This window comes from Spodoptera frugiperda, chromosome 24 (genome assembly GCF_023101765.2).
Source record: "Spodoptera frugiperda isolate SF20-4 chromosome 24, AGI-APGP_CSIRO_Sfru_2.0, whole genome shotgun sequence".
Classification (NCBI taxonomy): Eukaryota; Metazoa; Arthropoda; class Insecta; order Lepidoptera; family Noctuidae; genus Spodoptera; species Spodoptera frugiperda.
The window spans coordinates 6,309,391-6,331,036 of NC_064235.1; the positions used below are offsets into that span (position 1 = coordinate 6,309,391).

General features: G+C 42.0%; 1 protein-coding gene and 1 long non-coding RNA gene across 10 annotated transcripts in view; both read left to right on the forward strand.

Annotated features, from left to right (window-relative positions):
* The window catches only part of LOC118278555 (serine/threonine-protein kinase 10), a 74,309-nt gene that overhangs the window by 43,394 nt on the left and 9,269 nt on the right, over nucleotides 1-21,646 (forward strand). For 8 of the 9 annotated variants that reach the window (XM_050703847.1, XM_050703848.1, XM_050703850.1 and 5 more), the window contains 9 exons: nucleotides 1,294-1,492; nucleotides 3,784-3,941; nucleotides 6,345-6,585; nucleotides 7,895-8,065; nucleotides 9,218-9,372; nucleotides 13,438-13,612; nucleotides 14,032-14,127; nucleotides 14,921-15,064; nucleotides 18,285-19,520. In XM_050703847.1, coding sequence (XP_050559804.1) covers nucleotides 1,294-1,492; nucleotides 3,784-3,941; nucleotides 6,345-6,585; nucleotides 7,895-8,065; nucleotides 9,218-9,372; nucleotides 13,438-13,612; nucleotides 14,032-14,127; nucleotides 14,921-15,064; nucleotides 18,285-19,100 — 2,155 coding nt within the window. In that variant the 3' untranslated portion in view covers nucleotides 19,101-19,520. Of the gene's footprint in view, nucleotides 1-1,293; nucleotides 1,493-3,783; nucleotides 3,942-6,344; nucleotides 6,586-7,894; nucleotides 8,066-9,217; nucleotides 9,373-13,437; nucleotides 13,613-14,031; nucleotides 14,128-14,920; nucleotides 15,065-18,284; nucleotides 19,521-21,646 lie in introns of those variants that run through there. The other variant, XM_050703854.1, reaches the window with a different exon arrangement.
* On the forward strand, nucleotides 10,610-11,640 carry LOC126912310 (uncharacterized). The gene is made up of 2 exons (XR_007706936.1): nucleotides 10,610-10,729; nucleotides 11,488-11,640. It is a non-coding gene; the product is annotated as an uncharacterized LOC126912310 (long non-coding RNA).

Consider the following 21,646-nt stretch of genomic DNA (forward strand, 5'->3'; position numbering starts at 1 on the left):
CACACGGCACAGGAGAAAATCTTAATATGGGGCAACTTTTTTTTTTTTTTAATAAGAAAGAAAGAGAAACACTACTAAATATACAGAGTTACTAGTTACTCGCTTCAAGCTTCCTTGTGCGAACTGCTAGGGAATGGAACTCCTTGCCGGAGTCTGTGTTTCCTGATGGGTATAACCTGGGTGTCTTCAAAGCCCGAGTGAATAGGTTGCTTATGGGCAGACGTGCTCCATCGTAGGCCGCATCATCACTTACCATCAGGTGAGATAGCGGCCAAACGTCGACCCATTAAATAAGCCAGTTTCTTATGCAAGTAAGAAAATTATTGATTTAGTACAGAGACAGTGACCATTGGTTGGCTGCTGAAATGGTTACAGAAGATATGGCATCGATCACCTGATGGTAAGCAACTCGCACGACGACCATCTGCATCTCGCGCATCTCGCCACTGACCTCAACGGGGGGAACAGGTATGTACATACACTAATGATAGATAGTCTTGTAGCTTGTGGTCACTGGCGAGTATAGTCAGTACAGAGAGATAAGATATGGCATCGATCACCTGATGGTAAGCAACTCGCACGACGACCACCTGCATCTCGCGCATCTCGCCACCGACCTCAACGGGGGGAACAGGTATGTACATACATATTTGATGATGATTCTTCCTCAAAATACGGATATTGTTTATTACATCACTAGCTGGCCCAGCGAACTTCCTTCCGCCTTAGTATTTCTTTCTCACCTTTTAAACCTTCCCTGGACTTCCACAAATAATTCAAGACCAAAATTTGCAAAATCGGTCGAGCCGTTCTCGAGTTTTAGCGAGACTAACGAACAGCAATTGATTTTTATACATAGAGATTTTTCAATTTCGACTACTATCATCATATATAAGGCTTATTGTCCTCGTTAGCTGTGCAAGAGCGTTGGCGATTTTAAGATGATTGCTTGCGTTTTACTTAAAAACAACGAAAATGAAGTTCAAACTTCGCGACAGTAGTAATACCAGTGCGTCTAACGTCCTTTGTAAGCTGCATGCATTCGTCAAATGTTGCGTCGCGGACATTATGCCTAAATAGATTAATTGATAAGATTACTAACATCCATTTTTTCGTCTATTTCTATAATAATGCTAAATTACTCTAAAGTAAGAGTAGGTTGCCCGATATCCCCGTGTCTTCGCACGCTGCTCACGATGAAGAGTCCCTCTATAACTTGAAACTAGTATACCTTTTCTCCATTAAAATACTTGAGTAAACCATAATTTTTTATGAATTATTTCCTATTCACAGAGTAAACGCGGACCCCCAGAACCTGGACAACGGCACGGAAGAACCAGTAGTCCTGAGACGGAAGCAGACGGACGGGCAGCCCGGCAGGATGCAGCGCTCCAAGGAGGACATACACATGGCCAACCTCAAGAAGAAGACCAGAAAGCGCACCAGGAAGTTCGAGATCGACGGTGTTATTGTCACTACTACTACTTCTAAGGTTAGATCAAATGTCAAAGTCAATATTATTTCAACGTAAAATGTTACCGGGGCTCCGGCTCAAAGCAGGAGAAGAAACGGGGTGGTTTTTAGTCAGTAAGAGTCTGACACTCCCTTTCGCCTTGCCCAAGGCGGGAGAAGTCATTGGATGATTTTCCCCGCTCAAAAAAAAAAAAAAAAAACATTTATATCAAACTAGCTACTTCCGCGCGGTTTCACCCGCTCTGCTTGGCTCCTATTGGTCATAGCGTGATGTTTTATAGCCAATAGCCTTCTTGGCTAAATGCACTACCCAACACAAAAATAATTATTCAATTCGGACCAGTAGTTCCGGAGATTAGCGCGTTCAAACAAACAAACAGGGAAGGAACTATGTTAGATAATTTATGGCGTTATTGTCACTACTACTACTTCTAAGGTTAGTTCTAGTGTTTATTGTGTTCTATATACAACGTGTAACAAAATACACATACACATGGCCAACCTCAAGAAGAAGACCAGAAAGCGCACCAGGAAGTTCGAGATCGACGGTGTTATTGTCACTACTACTACTTCTAAGGTGAGATCAAAAGTCAAAGTCAACATTATTTATATCAAATAGACAGGGAAGGACGGAACTGCGGACTACCTAGCTGGTTTACCGGGGCTCCGGCTCGAAAAGCAGGAGTAAGAACGGGGTGGTTTTTAGTCAGTAAGAGTCTGACACTCCCTCTCGCCTTGCCCAAGGCGGGAGAAGTCATAGGATGATTTTCTCCCTCAAAAAAAGGGAAGGCACTATGTTAGATAATTATGGCGTTATTGTCACTACTACTACTTCTAAGGTAAGATCAAATGTTAAAGTCAACATTTATATCAAACTAGCTACTTCCGCGCGGTTTCACCCGCTCTGCTTGGCTCCTATTGGTCATAGCGTGATACTTTATAGCCTATAGCCTTCTTGGATAAATGCACTACCCAACACAAAAAGAATTATTCAATTCGGACCAGTAGTTCCGGAGATTAGCGCGTTCAAACAAACAAACAGGGAAGGAACTATGTTAGATAATTTATGGTGTTATTGTCACTACTACTACTTCTAAGGTTAGTTCTAGTGTTTATTGTGTTCTATATACAACGTGTAACAAAATACACATACACATGGCCAACCTCAAGAAGAAGACCAGAAAGCGCACCAGGAAGTTCGAGATCGATGGTGTTATTGTCACTACTACTACTTCTAAGGTTAGATCAAATGTCAAAGTCAACATTTATATCAAACTAGCTACTTCCGCGCGGTTTCACCCGCTCTGCTTGGCTCCTATTGGTCATAGCGTGATACTTTATAGCCTATAGCCTTCTTGGCTAAATGCACTACCCAACACAAAAATAATTATTCAATTCGGACCAGTAGTTCCGGAGATTAGCGCGTTCAAACAAACAAACTCTTCAGCTTTATAATATTAGTATAGATAGACAGGGAAGGGACTATGTTAGATAATTTACGGCGTCATTGTCACTACTATTACTTCTAAGGTTAGATCAAATGTCAAAGTCAACATTATTTATATAAAATGGACAGGGAAGGCACTATGTTAGAGAATTTATGGCGTCATTGTCACTACTACTACTTCTAAGGTTAGATATTATGTGTTCTATGTAATTAATGAAAGATATTTACGGCGCATTCCAATAACCTACCCATCAGTAGATTTGCCTACGAGAGGTAGAATTTTGACATAAGCTCCATACAAAATGTGTCAAAATTCTACCTCTGGTAGGCAAATCTACCGATCGGTAGGTTATTGGAATGCGCCGTAAATATCTTTGTGATTGTATTGTAATCACGTGATTGTAGACAGGTCTAATAAAGTTAAGTAAAGGTCCAAAATAGCTGCTAGTCTTCCGATAACGCGTGCGCGGACGCGTCTCTGCTAACAGTTGATCAAGCGAAAGAACGCGCGCGCGAAATTTTGTTGTTTTGTTGTTGTGATAAAAATAAACCTATTTAATATACAAAAATGTTTCTTTGACAAATTTGTTTGTTATCAAGAGTACAATCACGTGTTTAAATATCGTTCACTAATTACCAGTCACCCTATATAACGTTCTATTTTAAGCGTGTTGTTATATTACAATTGGTTTTATACAGTGCCCTACAATGCTATGTTATTTCATCACAAAGATAAGCACGTCTTTGTTTGTAAATAAAGTGATAATTAAATAAAAAATAAGGTAATTTTAAGTGAAACAATTTCCATAGGAGTATAATTACTAAACCATAATTATACCTATCTAAACACATACTATCTACAGGTGATATGGGGCGACGAAGAGAGCGGGCGCACGTGGGACGACCACGCGCTTCGGAAGCAGGAGCTGCGCGAGATCAAGATGCTGCAGAAGCAGGAGCAGAAGCAGTTCCAAGACCTCAACGCCAAAGAGACACAGCTTAGGGAACAGCAGGATAAGAGGTTAGTTTCTACTCTCTACTAAGAGTTACTTAGCTAACATTAGAACAAGGCAACAAGCCTTGAACACAGGCGCAAGGTAGCAAGCCTTTCAGTTTTTTACCGGATACATTTCGGAGAGTGTGCGGGGGAACACAACTTGATTCCTCCTAGTCCTTTCCATCACCGAACCACAAGACAATCGGCGAAGCGTCACCGCTTCATGGTAGATATCCCACCCACTCGCACGAAACGCTTCGCTTCAAGCTTCCTTGTGCGAACTGCTAGGGAGTGGAACTCCTTGCCGGAGTCTGTGTTTCCTGATGGGTATAACCTGGGTGTCTTCAAAGCCCGAGTGAATAGATTGCTTTTGGGCAGACGTGCTCTATCGTAGGCTGCATCATCACTTACCATCAGGCGAGATAGCGGCCAAACGTCGACCCATTTAACATGAAAAAAAAGAACTTGAGACGGGTTATTTGTCATGTTTATTTATGTCTATGAGTTTCCGATATTTCTGCACTGTTGCAAGCGCCATGATCACGGATGAACTGGAGTATTTGCAGACATAAATAAACATGGTAAATATCCCGTCTCAAGTTTTAATGATAGTGTCAGTGATCAAGTTAGTTTCAAAAAAAAAGTTACGTAGCTTTAGAGCATTTAAAGTAACTCCTTGACTGTATACTTAGTACGGGTATGCTTTACGTTTAAAGTAATCGAAATGAGAACGCAGTAGGCGCTGATTGGTTAGTTTATTTGAGCCGGCCAATTAGAGCGCCGATAAGTTTACTTTAAACGTAAACTTATACTAAGGGTACTGTTGTGTCAGTGTGACTTATAAGTTCAATGCAATATGTCTAATTTACCTTAAGGGGTTCTTAAATTTAAATAGATGTTGATAAAAACGGGCATGTATGGGTAGCGGCATAGCACTAGAGAAGTTACAAGTGGATTGAGGACTTAGAGATGTGGCTACAGGGGAAGATTGGGCCCTTCCCAATAATAGGGGTCTATTATTGGGAATTCAGGTATTGAATTGAATGGGGGAATAGGCTAATCTCTTACTAGTCAAATTCAATACTTATTTCGAAACGTAAAAAACTATATTTTCTATGAATTGTGTATGAAATAGTGTGTTATGACTTCATCCGACTTTTACGTCGAATAGCAGATGTTTTTTGATTGATTGTTTTTTATTAATATATTATTGTATTGAAAAACAATCACACTTTATTAAACGTACGTACTAACGTATTGAAGAGTGGAAATAATTTATTTTTGACTGAGGATCTTTTGACAATTGTACCTCGGGTAGCCTCATTCATACGGCAGAACAGTGAGGCCGTGGTATCACTCCGGTCGAGCCGGCCTAGCAGTGCAGAAGCATGGTTCTCTCACTCGAAAGTGTCTTCACAAGTTTCTTACGGTTAGCGCAATGCCTGGCAAGTAGTGTGTAGTCGATGCTATTCCCGCGCGGAGCAACTCTTTGTGTGATCTAAGGGTGTTACCAGACCAATCGATCGATCGTCGATCGACGGCATCGATCGAAGTTGATCGACTGGTCTAGTAACTTTAATTGATCGACAGATACTGTTCGACAAACCAATCGATCGATTGCTGGTCGATGGCATTGTTCAACGTCGATCGATGTTGATCGACTGGTGGAAACGATCGATCGACGTCGACTATTCCATTCTACCATCGATCGATACCGTCGATCGACGATCGATCGATTGGTCTGGTGGAAACTATCGATCGACGTCGACTATTCCATTCTACCATCGATCGATACCGTCGATCGACGATCGATCGATTGGTCTGGTAACACCCTAAATCATTGTAAATTATTGTTCCGAGTCTGGGTGTCATGCGTATGTGAAGGAAATTCTAGCGTGTATTTCTAGGCTAATTAAAAAAAAGTTTTTTAATCAATATGAAGATTAAAAAAACACTTTTTTTAATTAATATGAAGCATCCGTTGTGTTTCGCAGTGAGAAGTGAGGTTACCGGAGGTCCAATTCCCTTCTTCTCAATCTTTCTCATCTTCGATTCCTCAACAACCCTTAAATTTCTAACCCCTAAAAAGCCGGCAACGCACTTGTGACGCCTCTGGTGTTTCAAGTGTCCATGGGCGGCGGCGATTGCTTACCATCAGGGGCCTTAGTCTGCTATTACAATTGTGTCAGAATGGTCGATCACTGAGCAGTGCAAGAGGGACGGAGCTATACAACCTACATAGCTCCGTCCCTCTCGCACTGCTCAATAATCGATCATTCTGACACAATTGTAATAGCAGACTAAGGCCCCTGGTTATCTGTCTGCTCGTTTACCGCTTATACCATAATAATATGTCGCATTAGATTTAGTATATCTGTAATGGCAAAGGAAACATGTGATAAATAAATAAATAATGAAATTCCCCAGGTTCGAAGCGGAGCTAGTAGCTCTAGGCAGGGCTCACGAGGCGGACCTAGAAGCCCTAGCGCGGGCGCAGCGCGGGGCGGCGGAGCGCGCGGACGCGGCGCTGGAGGCCGAGCTGCGGCACGCCGCCAAGCGCCTGCGGGCCGACCACGAGCGGGACCTGCGCCACTTCCGCGACACGCTCAAGCAGGAGCTGAGGCTGCTCAAGCAGGAGGTCGAGCTTGTTGCCAAGGAGAGGCGGAAGGTGGGTCTTGAATGTTAAATAGTGATTTTGTAACATGACAGTATAGTATAGTATAGTATAGTATAGAAGTATAGTATAGTATATAAATTCAGAACAACACACAAACAGTATTAACCCTTCGTATGTTTAGAACGTGGATCCACGCGAGACACAATGTGTTTTCTATTGTTGTCTTATATACACACGAAAGGTTAATACTCAAGAAATCAGCAGAAGAGGAAGGAGGAAAGCTATAAATTAATAATTAGTAGGGGGCAATGAGCACCGTGTTTCCTGTGGGTCGCGAGACGCGATGCTCATTTTCACCGGGTCAAACCCGAGACGGAGAGACCTCCCCACATGCGTATAGTATAGTATAGTATACAAGGCAAATATGAGTGGGACCGTCGGTAGAGGGCGCCCCAGACGGACATATAGCGACTAGATTGGCGATATATTAAAAAAGGGCCAAATTAAAAGTACCTTTAACCGACGAGCATGCATGAAAAAACTGATGACTGTTGATGAAGCGAAAGAAGTGTGTAAGAACCGTGGCAATTCCGCGACACGCTCAAACAGGAGCTGAGGCTGCTCAAGCAGGAGGTCGAGCTTGTTGCCAAGGAGAGGCGGAAGGTGGGGCTTTTTATGTTAGATAGTGATTTTGAAATATTAACTGGCATATTCATAGTCATTTATTGATTATTCAGTCCTTAGCAATTGTTTTCGGAACAATTTTTTTTCTAAGGAATAATTAAAGTAATCATTAAATGTATCGAGTGCGGCAGTAAGAGTATAAACTAAATATAAATTCATGGAAACGAATTAATAGATTTTAGTAAAAATCCTTACTAATATACACTTTAGGTAAAGTTTCAACAATTATTAAGAAACTATACTGTCTGGTTTTTTTGAAAATACACTCAATCAGTTATTTTAAAGTAGTAAGTCTAAGTAGTATAATATGTAGTAGTATAATCTTACTATTTAAGTTGGAATTATGGTCATTATGTACACATGCTTATAAAATGTAAAAAAAATCTTAAAATAAATGAATGATGATTTATAAAATAATACTTAAAAAAAAAAATAGTTCTTTTAATCCCATCGTGTGTGGGAACGTAGATCCACAGAAAATACAATGTATTTTGTATTGTTATCTTATATACGACATACTAAAGGTTAATTAATATACCCAATATTTAAATTATTTTTGATTTTTTGAAAGTAGATGTATTAATTATTAACCAAAAATGTACTCGTAAGTACCCAAATATAGACAGTCTAATGATAAATAAGCATGTATTTAACACATAACCCCACGGCATTCCAGGAAGCCTACCGCACGCGTCGCGCCCGCCTAGACGCGGAACACGCGGAACGCGAGCGTGCCTTCGTGGCGTCGCTCGCAGACGGCGCAGACACTGTACTCCGCCGCATACACGACGCGCACCGCGACCGACAGGCGCTGGCTGATAGACAGTACCTGCAGCAGAGGCATCAGGTGGGTTACTCGGAGCTGCGGACTACCTAGCGGGTTTACCGGGGCTCCGGCTCGAAAAGCAGGAGTAGGAACAGGGTGGTTTTTAGTCAGTAAGAGTCTGATACTCTCGCCTCGCCCAAGGCAGGAGAAGTCATTGGATGATTTTCCCCCCTCAAAAAAAAAAAAAAAAGCCAGGTGGGATACTAGCTTCTAGTGGGATCAAAAGTGGTCTATGTCTTATTCCAGACTTCCAAAAACCCTACTACAGATGGACAGACAGCAGCTGCAGAAGTTCGTGCAGTACTTAATAGCAGAGTATAACACGCAGGTCCTAGTCCAGGCCATAATCTACCCCTGTTCCAAAGTTCATACTTATCCTCTTAACCGTTTTGACGGGATTGATAAACAAATATACACACAATTTGTAATTTTTTGTCTGTACTCCCATACCCCGCGACCGACAGGCGCTGGCTGATAGACAGTACCTGCAGCAACGCCACCAGGTATAACAGACTGGCTTATTAGCTTCTGTAGGGTATAAAATAGTCTATAAGAAAGACCATAATCTCCTTCTGCTCCAAATTTCATCCCGATCACCTAAGATGTTATGACGTGACTGATTTAACAAACATGCATAAAAACCCGCAATTTGTCACATTTATAATGTTAATAAGACTAAGAAAATTCATAAAAATTATAAACATCTTCGCTTCACCATCCTGGCAGTAACCAAAACTTCGAAGAAAAAATCAAATTCGCTTAACCCGCTTACTGCCAGTAAGCGGGTTGGTGGACAAACGCAAACTTACCAACGTTGAAAAAAAAATATGTATTCGCCACTAAAAATCATTGACATCGCCCATCTTCTACATCGCATGTAATAGGGGGTGAGCCTATTGCCATATACCGGACACATTTCCAGACTCCGTGCTACTTACTCACAAAATTTTCGAAAAATCGGAAACACCCCAGTAAAACCTTGCCCAACCTGAGACCCCTTGTCCGGCAGTCGCCCTTACGACCGCTCGACACAAACGAGGCAGTCAAGTTTCACTATTACAACAAAATTAACATGGTAACTGCTACGTACATTATACTGCTGAGGATTTGCATTCAACAGTTTTCCGATGGCAATCAAAGGCTTATACAATATTTCTCCTTTCTTCTCCACAGATAATGCGAACCCGCGAAGCAGCTCTATGGGAGCTTGAAGAGAAGCAGATCCACGAACGTCACCAGCTGGCCAAGCGGCAGCTCAAGGACGAGTTCCTGCTGCGAAGGCATCAGATGCTCGTCCGACATGACAAGGAGCTCGAGCAGATCAAGAGGTATGTGTGTATTACGAAACACCACCGCCTCTACTGTCGCGGGTGTCATATACCCATGTACAGCTCGCCAAGCGGCAGCTCAAGGACGAGTTCCTGCTGCGGAGGCATCAGATGCTCGTCCGACATGACAAGGAGCTCGAGCAGATCAAGAGGTAGGTTATTACACGAAACACCACCGCCTCTACTGTCGCGGGTGTCATATACCCATGTACAGCTCGCCAAGCGGCAGCTCAAGGACGAGTTCCTGCTGCGAAGGCATCAGATGCTCGTCCGACATGACAAGGAGCTCGAGCAGATCAAGAGGTATGTTATTACACGAAACACCACCGCCTCTACTGTCGCGGGTGTCATATACCCATGTACAGCTCGCCAAGCGGCAGCTCAAGGACGAGTTCCTGCTGCGAAGGCATCAGATGCTCGTCCGACATGACAAGGAGCTCGAGCAGATCAAGAGGTAGGTTATTAGACGAAACACCACCGCCTCTACTGTCGCGGGTGTCATATACCCATGTACAGCTCGCCAAGCGGCAGCTCAAGGACGAGTTCCTGCTGCGGAGGCATCAGATGCTCGTCCGACATGACAAGGAGCTCGAGCAGATCAAGAGGTAGGTTATTATACGAAACACCACCGCCTCTACTGTCGCGGGTGTCATATACCCATGTATGGCACCAGCTCGCCAAGCGGCAGCTCAAGGACGAGTTCCTGCTGCGAAGGCATCAGATGCTCGTCCGCCATGACAAGGAGCTCGAGCAGATCAAGAGGTACGTGTGTATTACGAAACACCACCGCCTCTACTGTCGCGGGTGTCATATACCCATGTACAGCTCGCCAAGCGGCAGCTCAAGGACGAGTTCCTGCTGCGGAGGCATCAGATGCTGGTCCGACATGACAAGGAGCTCGAGCAGATCAAGAGGTATGTGTGTATTACGAAACACCACCGCCTCTACTGTCGCGGGTGTCATATACCCATGTACAGCTCGCCAAGCGGCAGCTCAAGGACGAGTTCCTGCTGCGGAGGCATCAGATGCTCGTCCGACATGACAAGGAGCTCGAGCAGATCAAGAGGTATGTGTGTATTACGAAACACCACCGCCTCTACTGTCGCGGGTGTCATATACCCATGTACAGCTCGCCAAGCGGCAGCTCAAGGACGAGTTCCTGCTGCGGAGGCATCAGATGCTCGTCCGACATGACAAGGAGCTCGAGCAGATCAAGAGGTAGGTTATTAAACGAAACACCACCGCCTCTACTGTCGCGGGTGTCATATACCCATGTACAGCTCGCCAAGGACGAGTTCCTGCTGCGGAGGCATCAGATGCTCGTCCGACATGACAAGGAGCTCGAGCAGATCAAGAGGTAGGTTATTATACGAAACACCACCGCCTCTACTGTCGCGGGTGTCATATACCCACGTACAGCTCGCCAAGCGGCAGCTCAAGGACGAGTTCCTGCTGCGGAGGCATCAGATGCTCGTCCGACATGACAAGGAGCTCGAGCAGATCAAGAGGTAGGTGTGTATTACGAAACACCACCGCCTCTACTGTCGTGGGTGTCATATACCCACGTACAGCTCGCCAAGCGGCAGCTCAAGGACGAGTTCCTGCTGCGGAGGCATCAGATGCTCGTCCGACATGACAAGGAGCTCGAGCAGATCAAGAGGTATGTGTGTATTACGAAACACCACCGCCTCTACTGTCGCGGGTGTCATATACCCATGTACAGCTCGCCAAGCGGCAGCTCAAGGACGAGTTCCTGCTGCGAAGGCATCAGATGCTCGTCCGACATGACAAGGAGCTCGAGCAGATCAAGAGGTAGGTTATTAGACGAAACACCACCGCCTCTACTGTCGCGGGTGTCATATACCCATGTACAGCTCGCCAAGCGGCAGCTCAAGGACGAGTTCCTGCTGCGGAGGCATCAGATGCTCGTCCGACATGACAAGGAGCTCGAGCAGATCAAGAGGTATGTGTGTATTACGAAACACCACCGCCTCTACTGTCGCGGGTGTCATATACCCATGTACAGCTCGCCAAGCGGCAGCTCAAGGACGAGTTCCTGCTGCGGAGGCATCAGATGCTGGTCCGACATGACAAGGAGCTCGAGCAGATCAAGAGGTATGTGTGTATTACGAAACACCACCGCCTCTACTGTCGCGGGTGTCATATACCCATGTACAGCTCGCCAAGCGGCAGCTCAAGGACGAGTTCCTGCTGCGAAGGCATCAGATGCTCGTCCGACATGACAAGGAGCTCGAGCAGATCAAGAGGTATGTGTGTATTACGAAACACCACCGCCTCTACTGTCGCGGGTGTCATATACCCATGTACAGCTCGCCAAGCGGCAGCTCAAGGACGAGTTCCTGCTGCGAAGGCATCAGATGCTCGTCCGACATGACAAGGAGCTCGAGCAGATCAAGAGGTAGGTTATTATACGAAACACCACCGCCTCTACTGTCGCGGGTGTCATATACCCATGTACAGCTCGCCAAGCGGCAGCTCAAGGACGAGTTCCTGCTGCGGAGGCATCAGATGCTCGTCCGACATGACAAGGAGCTCGAGCAGATCAAGAGGTATGTGTGTATTACGAAACACCACCGCCTCTACTGTCGCGGGTGTCATATACCCATGTACAGCTCGCCAAGCGGCAGCTCAAGGACGAGTTCCTGCTGCGGAGGCATCAGATGCTCGTCCGACATGACAAGGAGCTCGAGCAGATCAAGAGGTATGTGTGTATTACGAAACACCACCGCCTCTACTGTCGCGGGTGTCATATACCCATGTACAGCTCGCCAAGCGGCAGCTCAAGGACGAGTCCTGCTGCGGAGGCATCAGATGCTCGTCCGACATGACAAGGAGCTCGAGCAGATCAAGAGGTACGTGTGTATTACGAAACACCACCGCCTCTACTGTCGCGGGTGTCATATACCCATGTACAGCTCGCCAAGCGGCAGCTCAAGGACGAGTTCCTGCTGCGGAGGCATCAGATGCTCGTCCGACATGACAAGGAGCTCGAGCAGATCAAGAGGTAGGTTATTATACGAAACACCACCGCCTCTACTGTCGCGGGTGTCATATACCCACGTACAGCTCGCCAAGCGGCAGCTCCAGGACGAGTTCCTGCTGCGAAGGCATCAGATGCTCGTCCGACATGGCAAGGAGCTCGAGCAGATCAAGAGGTACGTGTGTATTACGAAACACCACCGCCACTCTTGTCGTGGACTACTCCGGTTGTGGGGCTCCGGAGCAGGTCTATTAAGAGGACCCGGTGCCCCTTACAGGTGTTGAGGGTGGCCACCGGTTTAGTGAGGTAAAAATCCCACACTCCCTAGTCTTTTATCCCCAAAAAGCTAGGCGCGTTTTGAAGGTTTCCCCCGTCATCAAAAAAAAGGGCTACTCCGGTTCTCGAATGCAAAGTTTCGTTTAATCTTCGGCCGTAGGTTTTATTGATTTACTAATAGAATTACTTGAAAAAGCGTTTTATTTTTCATTTCAAACTAAAACACATATATTATGGCTGCACGGTTGGCACGGTGGCTGGGCAGTTCGATTCCCACACGGAGCAACAATTTGTGGGTCACACAAATTGTTGTTTCGGGTCTGGGTGTCATGCATATGTGAACTTCTATGTTTGTAAATGTACCCACGACACAGAAGGCAATCACGTAACTGTTTGACGGGGAACTCGACTAGTTTCAAGCCATGCTAGAGGCTCATGTTCATGAGCAGCATTCCGCGACACACGACGCGGCGAATAATTATCGCGCTGCCTACTCATGTGACTATTTAGTTAATTCAGTATATCTCAAGTTAACTCATCGTAACCCACCTTTTCGATCACTTTTGATGATATAGCAGCTAGGGCTTTATGCAACTCAGCATTTACTCAATTTACACTAGCATTGTATAATGACATTAGATATTCAGTCTAATCGCGATCACCAGCTAAATAACATCCTGTATTGATTAATTAATATATTAAATTGTAATTATAAATAAATATTTTTTAATTAAAACCCCGACCGCCGAAACTTAACTCTCACCATACTATTTTTTAACAATTCACAGGAAAAACACCCGCAAAGAAGAGGAACTGGCGAAGGTGCAGGCGTTGGAGAAGCGATCCTTACCCAAGAGGATCCGGGCCGAGCAGAAGGCGAGAGAGATGATGTTCCGCGAGTCGCTGCGGATCAGCGCCGTCAACGCGCCCTCGCACGAGGACGAGAGGGAGAGGCTGAAGAAGGTAGGAGAAAAAAAGAATGAGAGTGAGAGTGAGTGTGAGAGTGAGAGTGAGAATGACTGTGAGAATGACTGTGAGAGTGAGAGTGAGAATGACTGTGAGAATGACTGTGAGAGTGAGAGTGAGAATGAGAATGAGAGTAAGAGTGAGAGAGAGAGAGAGTGAGAGTGAAAGAGAGAGAGTGAGAGTGAGTGAGAGTGAGAGTGAGAGTGCAATTGAGTAAAAGCGAGAGTGAGAGAATGAGAGAGAGAGAGGGAGAGTGAGAGAGAGTGAGAGTGAGAGAAGAGTGAGAGTGAGAGTGAGAGTGAGAGTGAGAGTGAGAGTGAGTGAGAATGAGAGAGAGAGTGAGTGAGAGTGAGGCCACACTATGATATAGTATAAAAATGTAGTCCATAATAATAATTATTATGTTTTATTTGCAGTTCCAAGAGAATGAGAAACGCAGATACCGCGCGGAACAACAGCGCCTCGCGACCAAACATGCCAAAGCCAGGGAGGAACTCAAGGCGGCCGGAGAGGTATGTCTATAGGGTATTATCCTACTAGTCAAATTCAATACTTTTATCGAAATGTCAAAAACGTTACTTTTCTATGAATTTTGTATGACATTGCAAATTATGACGTCATAATTTTTTGCGTCAAATAGCATACTTATTACGCAAAAAATAGCAAGAAAAATTAAATAAATAAGTATATCGTGAAATATCAAAATAATTTATTTTTGACCTAGGAAACTACCCAATTGTCTAGTCACTACATAGTATAAAACAAAGTCGCTTTCTCTGTCCCCATGTCCCTTTGTACGCTTAAATCTTTAAAACTACGCAACGGATTTTGATGCGGTTTTTTTATAGATAGAGTGATTAAAGAGGAAGTTAAATATGTGTAATACATGCATAATATAACACCATTGCACCATCCATAGCACTTATTTTTTCATTTAAAAAACATGGCTTAGTTGAGTCCGTTTCCACTAATGCTATGCTATGTATACCAATATGATTGGTGGAAGCCAAATACATCTACAGCATATCTCTGGTAGAAAAGCGCTTCAAATAACTCTAATAACTGCGTCGTTTCCACTGTGATGCGGCCCGGGCCTTTATTTCAAATAGACCGGGAGGGCACTATTGAACGTCAAAAAAAATAATACAATATAATGAAAACAATATGTCTGTCTGTCGGTCAGTCCTCTAGTTGCTCTATTTGCTCATACCAAAGTGTAGATTCCTATGGAGAAGAACGAGCAAGAAATTTCATAGGTTCCATAGGTCGATTCAGATTTATTAATATTTATGTACCATTCCCCAGGCGTTACTCCGAGAGCTGGAACAGTACCAGAACGAGAAACGCAAGGCTCTAATGAACCACGAGAGCAACAAGATGAAGGCGGTCGAGGAGCGATACTCCCAAGAGCTGAAGGAGTGGCGCGCCACCCTCGGAGATAGGAAGCTGGTGAGTCATTGTGCTGCTTAACTTCAGTCAGATAGGTGTAGGTATAGGTGATGTGTGGTTTCGGAGGTTGTTGAGTTTCGTGTAGTGGATGTCTCTTACCGTCATTAAAAAAAATATTAAAATTGTCCCTCCCCCCTCCCCCTTCCCCCCTTATTATTTATTTATTTATTCTTACAATCATTAAAGTATTACTTATTAACTAATTTTATGGACCAATTGTTGTCTTAATGAATAAATGATTTAATTTAATTTAATTAAAAAATATGACTTGTCCCTGTCCCTCCCCCATCCCCCTTATTATTTATTTCGACTTTTATAACAGTATTGTCTTAATATCCACTACTAAGAGACCGGCAACAAAATTGTAACTCCTCTGTACCTTTAGTATGAGTTTGCTTTATGTTTAAAGTAATCGAAACGAGAGCGCGTTCGTCGCTCTGATTGGTTGCTTTATACGAGCTGGTCAATCAATACGCCGAACGTGCTTTCGTTTTAATTACCTTAAAGTAAAGCAAAGTTATACTAAGGGTAATAGTGTTGCGGACTGTGTTGAATGCTTACCATCAGGATCGTCTCTATCGTTTAACTGTCCCATAAAAAACAAAACGAAATTGTATAGATATGATATTAACAAGAATAATTTGAAAACCTACTAATAAACTGGGTCTTACATTAATGTGCACCTCTGCCTACCCCTTTCGATCAGTAATGATGGTAAGAGATATCGCCATGAATGAATTCAATTTCTTTCGTATATAGGGTGACTGGTAATTAGTGAACGATATTTAAACACGTGATTGTACTCATGATTACAAACAACTTTCCCGAAGAAATCTTTTTTGTATACTCATTAGTTTTATTTTTATCACAATAACAAAACAACAAAATATCGCGCGCGCGTGCTTTCGCATGATCAGCGAGGCGCCCACGCCCGCTTGCTAATGAAATTTTGTTGTTTTGTAATTGTGATAAAAATAAAACTAATGAGTAACAACAGTTTCTTTAGGAAAGTTGTTTGTAATCATGAGTACAATCACGTGTTTAAATATCGTTCACTAATTACCAGTCACCCTATATGTATTTTGTGTCATATTTATTTATTTTATTTATTTATTCAATCCCTATTTTTAGATATAATTATATTTTACGTACGAGTTCCCTGTTTTGAATGATTTGTGGTTTTGCAATATTTGAAAAATTTTAGCGTGCGTGATGTATGTTTTATTTATTTATTTATAAATAAGTGTTAAATATTATAATACTCATATATAAAAACTCATTAAAGAATATGTCTCATTTCTGTATAATTTATATTTAAAATATTAGGACTGTTATGTATAATATTTCACACTTATTTAATAGATAAAAGATTAAATTAATTATTGTGTTTGTGTCTAGACCGTATTGAAAATATGTTTACAATAAAAAACTTATGGTTTTTATATATATGTAGATCTTTTTAAAGTAAATTGAACCTAAAGTTAATCGATCTGAGTTAGACAAATTATTGTTTTGTCATAATCAGGGTTGGAAGGGTATATATCAATGATATGTATCATAAGCAGTGTGGGAGAGCCATGCTTCAGCACTACTGGGCCGGGGTAATACCACGGCCTCACAGAAAACCCATGTGAAACAACGCTTGCGTTGTGTGATTGACGTTACCAGAGGTCCATTTAACAACCTTCCCAATCCCCGATTCTCCAACAACCCTTAAATTCCTAACCCCCATAAGGCCGGCAACGCACTTGTAACGCCTCTGGTGATTCGAATGTCTATGAGCAGCGGCGATTGGGCAACGATTGTTTACCATCAGGTGATCCGTCTGCTCGTTTACCGGCTTATACCATTAGTAGTGAAAACTATATTATGTTACATTTATATTAGAATAGTTTTCAATGCGGTCTACACACACAGACACAATATAATTAGGTGTTGCATGTACCTGTATATAGCTTCAGTGGTTGGGTGGATCGTGTGCATGTGGATTTTTATTACAGTTTTATATGGAAACATCATTCTATTTTATTTATGTCTCATTTATAAGTAATCGAGTCTTAATTGACTGTAAAAGACGTATACTTCTTTGTTTTATAACGTTTTAAAAAAATCGAGTAATCTTGGAAGCTGACTATTGTATAGCGTGTCGCAAGTTCGATTTTTCAACAATTATTCGACAAGACTGCCGTTGGTCGAGTGGTTGTAATTGCGACTTCCGGACAAGAGGTCTCGGATTCGATACCCATTTTCCTTTTTTAATATATAGTATAAATTATGAAAAGTGGGTGTATATTGCACAGTGGCTTTACGTGCCACCTCCATCCACCTCTGCCTACCCCTTCGGGGATAAGGCATGTTGATATATTAAAAAAAAATACAAAATAACTACTAGTGTGATTACATAATATTTATTATATTTAAAAATGATATAGAATTTTGTTTCCATATAAACAAGCATGAATTTAAAGCTTTGAACTAATGTAAGGTGGTGGTATGGAAAAGGTAATCGTTAGGGAAAGGTCCCGAGTTCTAATACCGTGTCGTACACTGTAGACCTCACTCTGGCAAGCTTGAGGTTTACAGCAAAAAACTATCTGAACCTCTACCATGAGTTTGAAGCAATAGTATTTGTCGATAGTCGCTAGCGATGACGTAAATTTTTTCTATGTCCAATTTTATAACGCCTATGGAAGTAAAATTTGCCATACAATGCTAAGTGTGGGAGAGCCATGCTTCGGCTCGACCGGAATGATACCACGGCCTAACAGAAAACCGACGTGAAATAACGCTTGCGTTGCGTAATTGAGGTTATCGGTGGCCCAATTACTCTTCTCAATCCCAGATTCCCTTGCAACCTTTAAATTCCTGATCCCCTGAAGGCTGGCAACGCACTTGTAACGCCTCTGGTGTTTCAAGTGTCCATGGGTGGTAGCGATTGCTTACCATCAGATAATCTGTCTGCTCGTTTACCGGCTTGTACCATAAAAAAATACCAATTTTACAACGCCTCTACTTCTACCGGTCATCTATGGGACTAAAATTTGTCATACAAAAAATTTACGCCTTCACTATCGAGTATCGACAAAAACTATTATTACAAACTCATGCTAGACGCACAGCTGTATTAGATCTCAAACTACACGTTTGTAATCGTCCCGTGAACGTCATAGGTGTCTTTATAAAACAAATACAGTTAATAACACGTCAACATTCTAAACAGAATATCGTAAAGTCGTTCGAGAAACACCTGGATGATCATGAGAAAAAGTTTGGCATACCAATACCGGACAGAAGTGTCTATCTAAACGCTCCATGGCCGAAGAACGTACTGCAACATGTCCTAAGCGCGTACCAACAGAGGACGTCATTTATCGGCTCATTGTCCCGTTCACGGACAAGTTTGAACTTCCTATCAGCAGCGAATACTCCCAATATGGATCGGAGAAGGAGTATAAGTCCAAGTAGAACGACTAAGTCAGCTGCCACCAGCGCTAATAACACGACTAAAAGAGGCAAACTTACTAAAGGCAACCGTTACGCTTCAACGTCCAACTTAAAACTAGTATCCGACAAAATATCAGGGTTTTCAGTCTTTAATTCCAGTGACGATTGGCGTAGAGAACCTATAATGGCTTTTGGAGACGATAGAAAGATTGCAGAAGAAACTGAGAGACCGAAAGATAAGAAGTTGAATAGACAATCCTTATCTGAACATTTGTTGAAGAAGGAACCACCTCCGACTATGAAACGTAGCATTTCGCAACAGAGTCTTAAGCAGGATAGGGCTTTGGAAGCTGTCATGATCGATCTCCCGTCTTTGGAGACTCCGTATTCCACAATGAAGAGTGATTGCAGCGATAGCACGTACACAGTGGACTCTGATGATGTGGAGACTCATTTCAGTAGATGGGGACCGGTTAGAGGGTCAAATAGTTACTCAAATTCGGATCTACCAGTCAGTCAGTTGTCCACCCTTAATGTTAGGAAGTCTATTCTATCGGATAAACCTGAGGGGCCGCCGGATTCTGTTGTTTGATTTGTTTTTCTTTGTTTTGGATGTGGGAGACGAAAAATTCTATATTTTTTTTGGTCATATACATATACTCAAAGGCCGGCAACGCACCTGTGATTCTTCTGGTGTTGCAGGTGTCCATACGCGGCTGATCGCTTCAGGTGAGCAGTCTGCTCGTTTGGCCCCTATTCTGTAAAACAAAAACAACACACACATACGTACAAGTTCACATACGTATTACGCTCAGACCCGAAACGACAATTTGTGAATCACACAAAGATCGCATTCCGTATGACGTCATCGTACGCATCGCATGTAGGCATTGCCGATGATGCGGTCCGTACGATGCGGATCAGTGGACGCAGTTGTATGAGTTTCTATACAAGACAAACTAAAATCCGTTGCGTGCGATGCGTACGATGCGGGCCTGTGGATGCTTACCTTTAGTCAGTTTTTATGTGACTTGCACTTTTTTGTCTTGAAATTGTGTCTTAATACTCCCCTACACTTCCTTAGCGTTACATGTCGTACAGTTAATTATTATGATCGGCTTACTCACGTAACTGTTTGACGAGGATCTAGACTAGTTTCAAGCCATGCCAGAGGCTCATATTGTGTCACGGAATGCTGCTCATGAATATGAGCCTCTAGTATGGCTTGAAACTAGTCGAGTTCCTCGTCAAACAGTTAAGTGAGTAAGCTGATAACATAATAATTAATTTAGTATGTCTCACGAAAGTTATAATCAAATTTTCTAGATTTTTCGTTTGCCTTCCACATCCAAAATTAATGTATATGTTTATCCAATATGTATAAATAAAGCATGTTTTTATTGTAAAAATTCGCATGTGTTTATATTATTCAGTGCCAAAGTGCTTTTGCATTAAAATTGTAATTTGCTACCTTCAAGTAAAGAGCGTATTCATTTCTTATAAGATTGGTAATGCACCTGTTACTCCTCTAGTGTTGCGGGTGTCCTTGGGCGGCGATTGCTTACCATCAGGTGATGCATCTGCTCGTTTACCGGCTTATACCATAACAAAATTACGATTATTTTTTTTTCTTTAATATACAGGTTGATGTTAATATAGCGACTTTAATCTACAGGTTGTTGTTTTTTCTTCAATAACTTAATTTAATGCAAAAACATTTTGGCACAATATTAACATGTTATTTTAAGTTTTGTATAAAGTATCATAATTTAATTATTATTTTATTATTAATCTGCTTTCAAATACTTGCCTTTTATTTTACTTACTAATTTAATTACTCTTAAGATATTGTGTTCAAAGATATTTGCCATTTCTAATATGCGCTTTGAGTTTTAGCCAATATTATTGAAATTATAATATACAGTATGGAGATCACTCATATGACTTAAATGAAACTACAAATAGTACTCGTCCACAGAAGCATAATACAACTAAATATTTCAACGAAAACTGATAATTAAAAAAAATATAAAATAAATTAATCAGATATTAATTTCTGTGTGAACAGCTCCGTATTTGTAAACAGTGTTCAAATTAGCTCAAAGAGAATAATGCACTTTTAGGCTTACCTACTGGGTGTATTTCGCTCATTTTTCGTATATCGTCAGCCAAGATGATAACAAATATGTGGTTTTAATTAAGTCATAAGAGGTTTCTCCATATGGTATATGTATAGGATAAGACATACTAAATTAACTAAAAATCACGGTTTACTCAGGTTTTTTTCTTCAGATACCTATTTAATTGACCGAGATTTTTAGTTAATTTTACATATAGGATGTTGATTAAATTCAGTACTCTTATATAGGGTGTTGACAAATTCTTCCGTATTCTGAATTGAATAATACTTCCATAGTAAAGTAAATTCACTGTGAAGACATATTTTAATAAACATCAATTCTTCCCATTTTTAACAATTTTTTTCATATTATACATAGTTGTAATCATTTGGGTATATAAATTGCTTCCTATATTTTGTAGTATTATTAATTAATTCTAATAACGAATTCCCCTTACCGATTAGTGTCACAAAATCTTGCCAAAATATGTGAAAGTAAATGTACCGATTGACAGATTTGTGACGTCACAAATCCTACATCGCACGCATGAAGTTTACGAATAAACATGGATAGGAAATCCCAACGAACATGTACAGTGGCATTACGTGCAACTTTGCCTACCCCTTCGGGGATAAAAGGCCCACCAGACACAATCACCTCGCCTGGTCGGAGGATCCTCCTTTTTTTAAGGAACTTTACTCTTTGTTACCGAAAGATTACGCAGTCCGGAGCCCAGGTAACACGCTAGGTAGTTCGCAGAAATAATAATTGGTACATTTACTTCACAGTAGTTTGCGTTATACTTCCAAATATTAAGCCAAAAAGCTTCGCTTCCTTAGTATTTATTGTTAGATAGGACATACAGTATTCTTTTTAAACGAAATTATACAAGTATACTTAATAATTATTATATTACATAGAATATTATTATTACATTACTTGGTACTTCCGTGTCACCCGCTCTGCCCGGCTCCTATTGATCGTAGCATAATGTTATCAAGGGGGTGAAATTTCAATT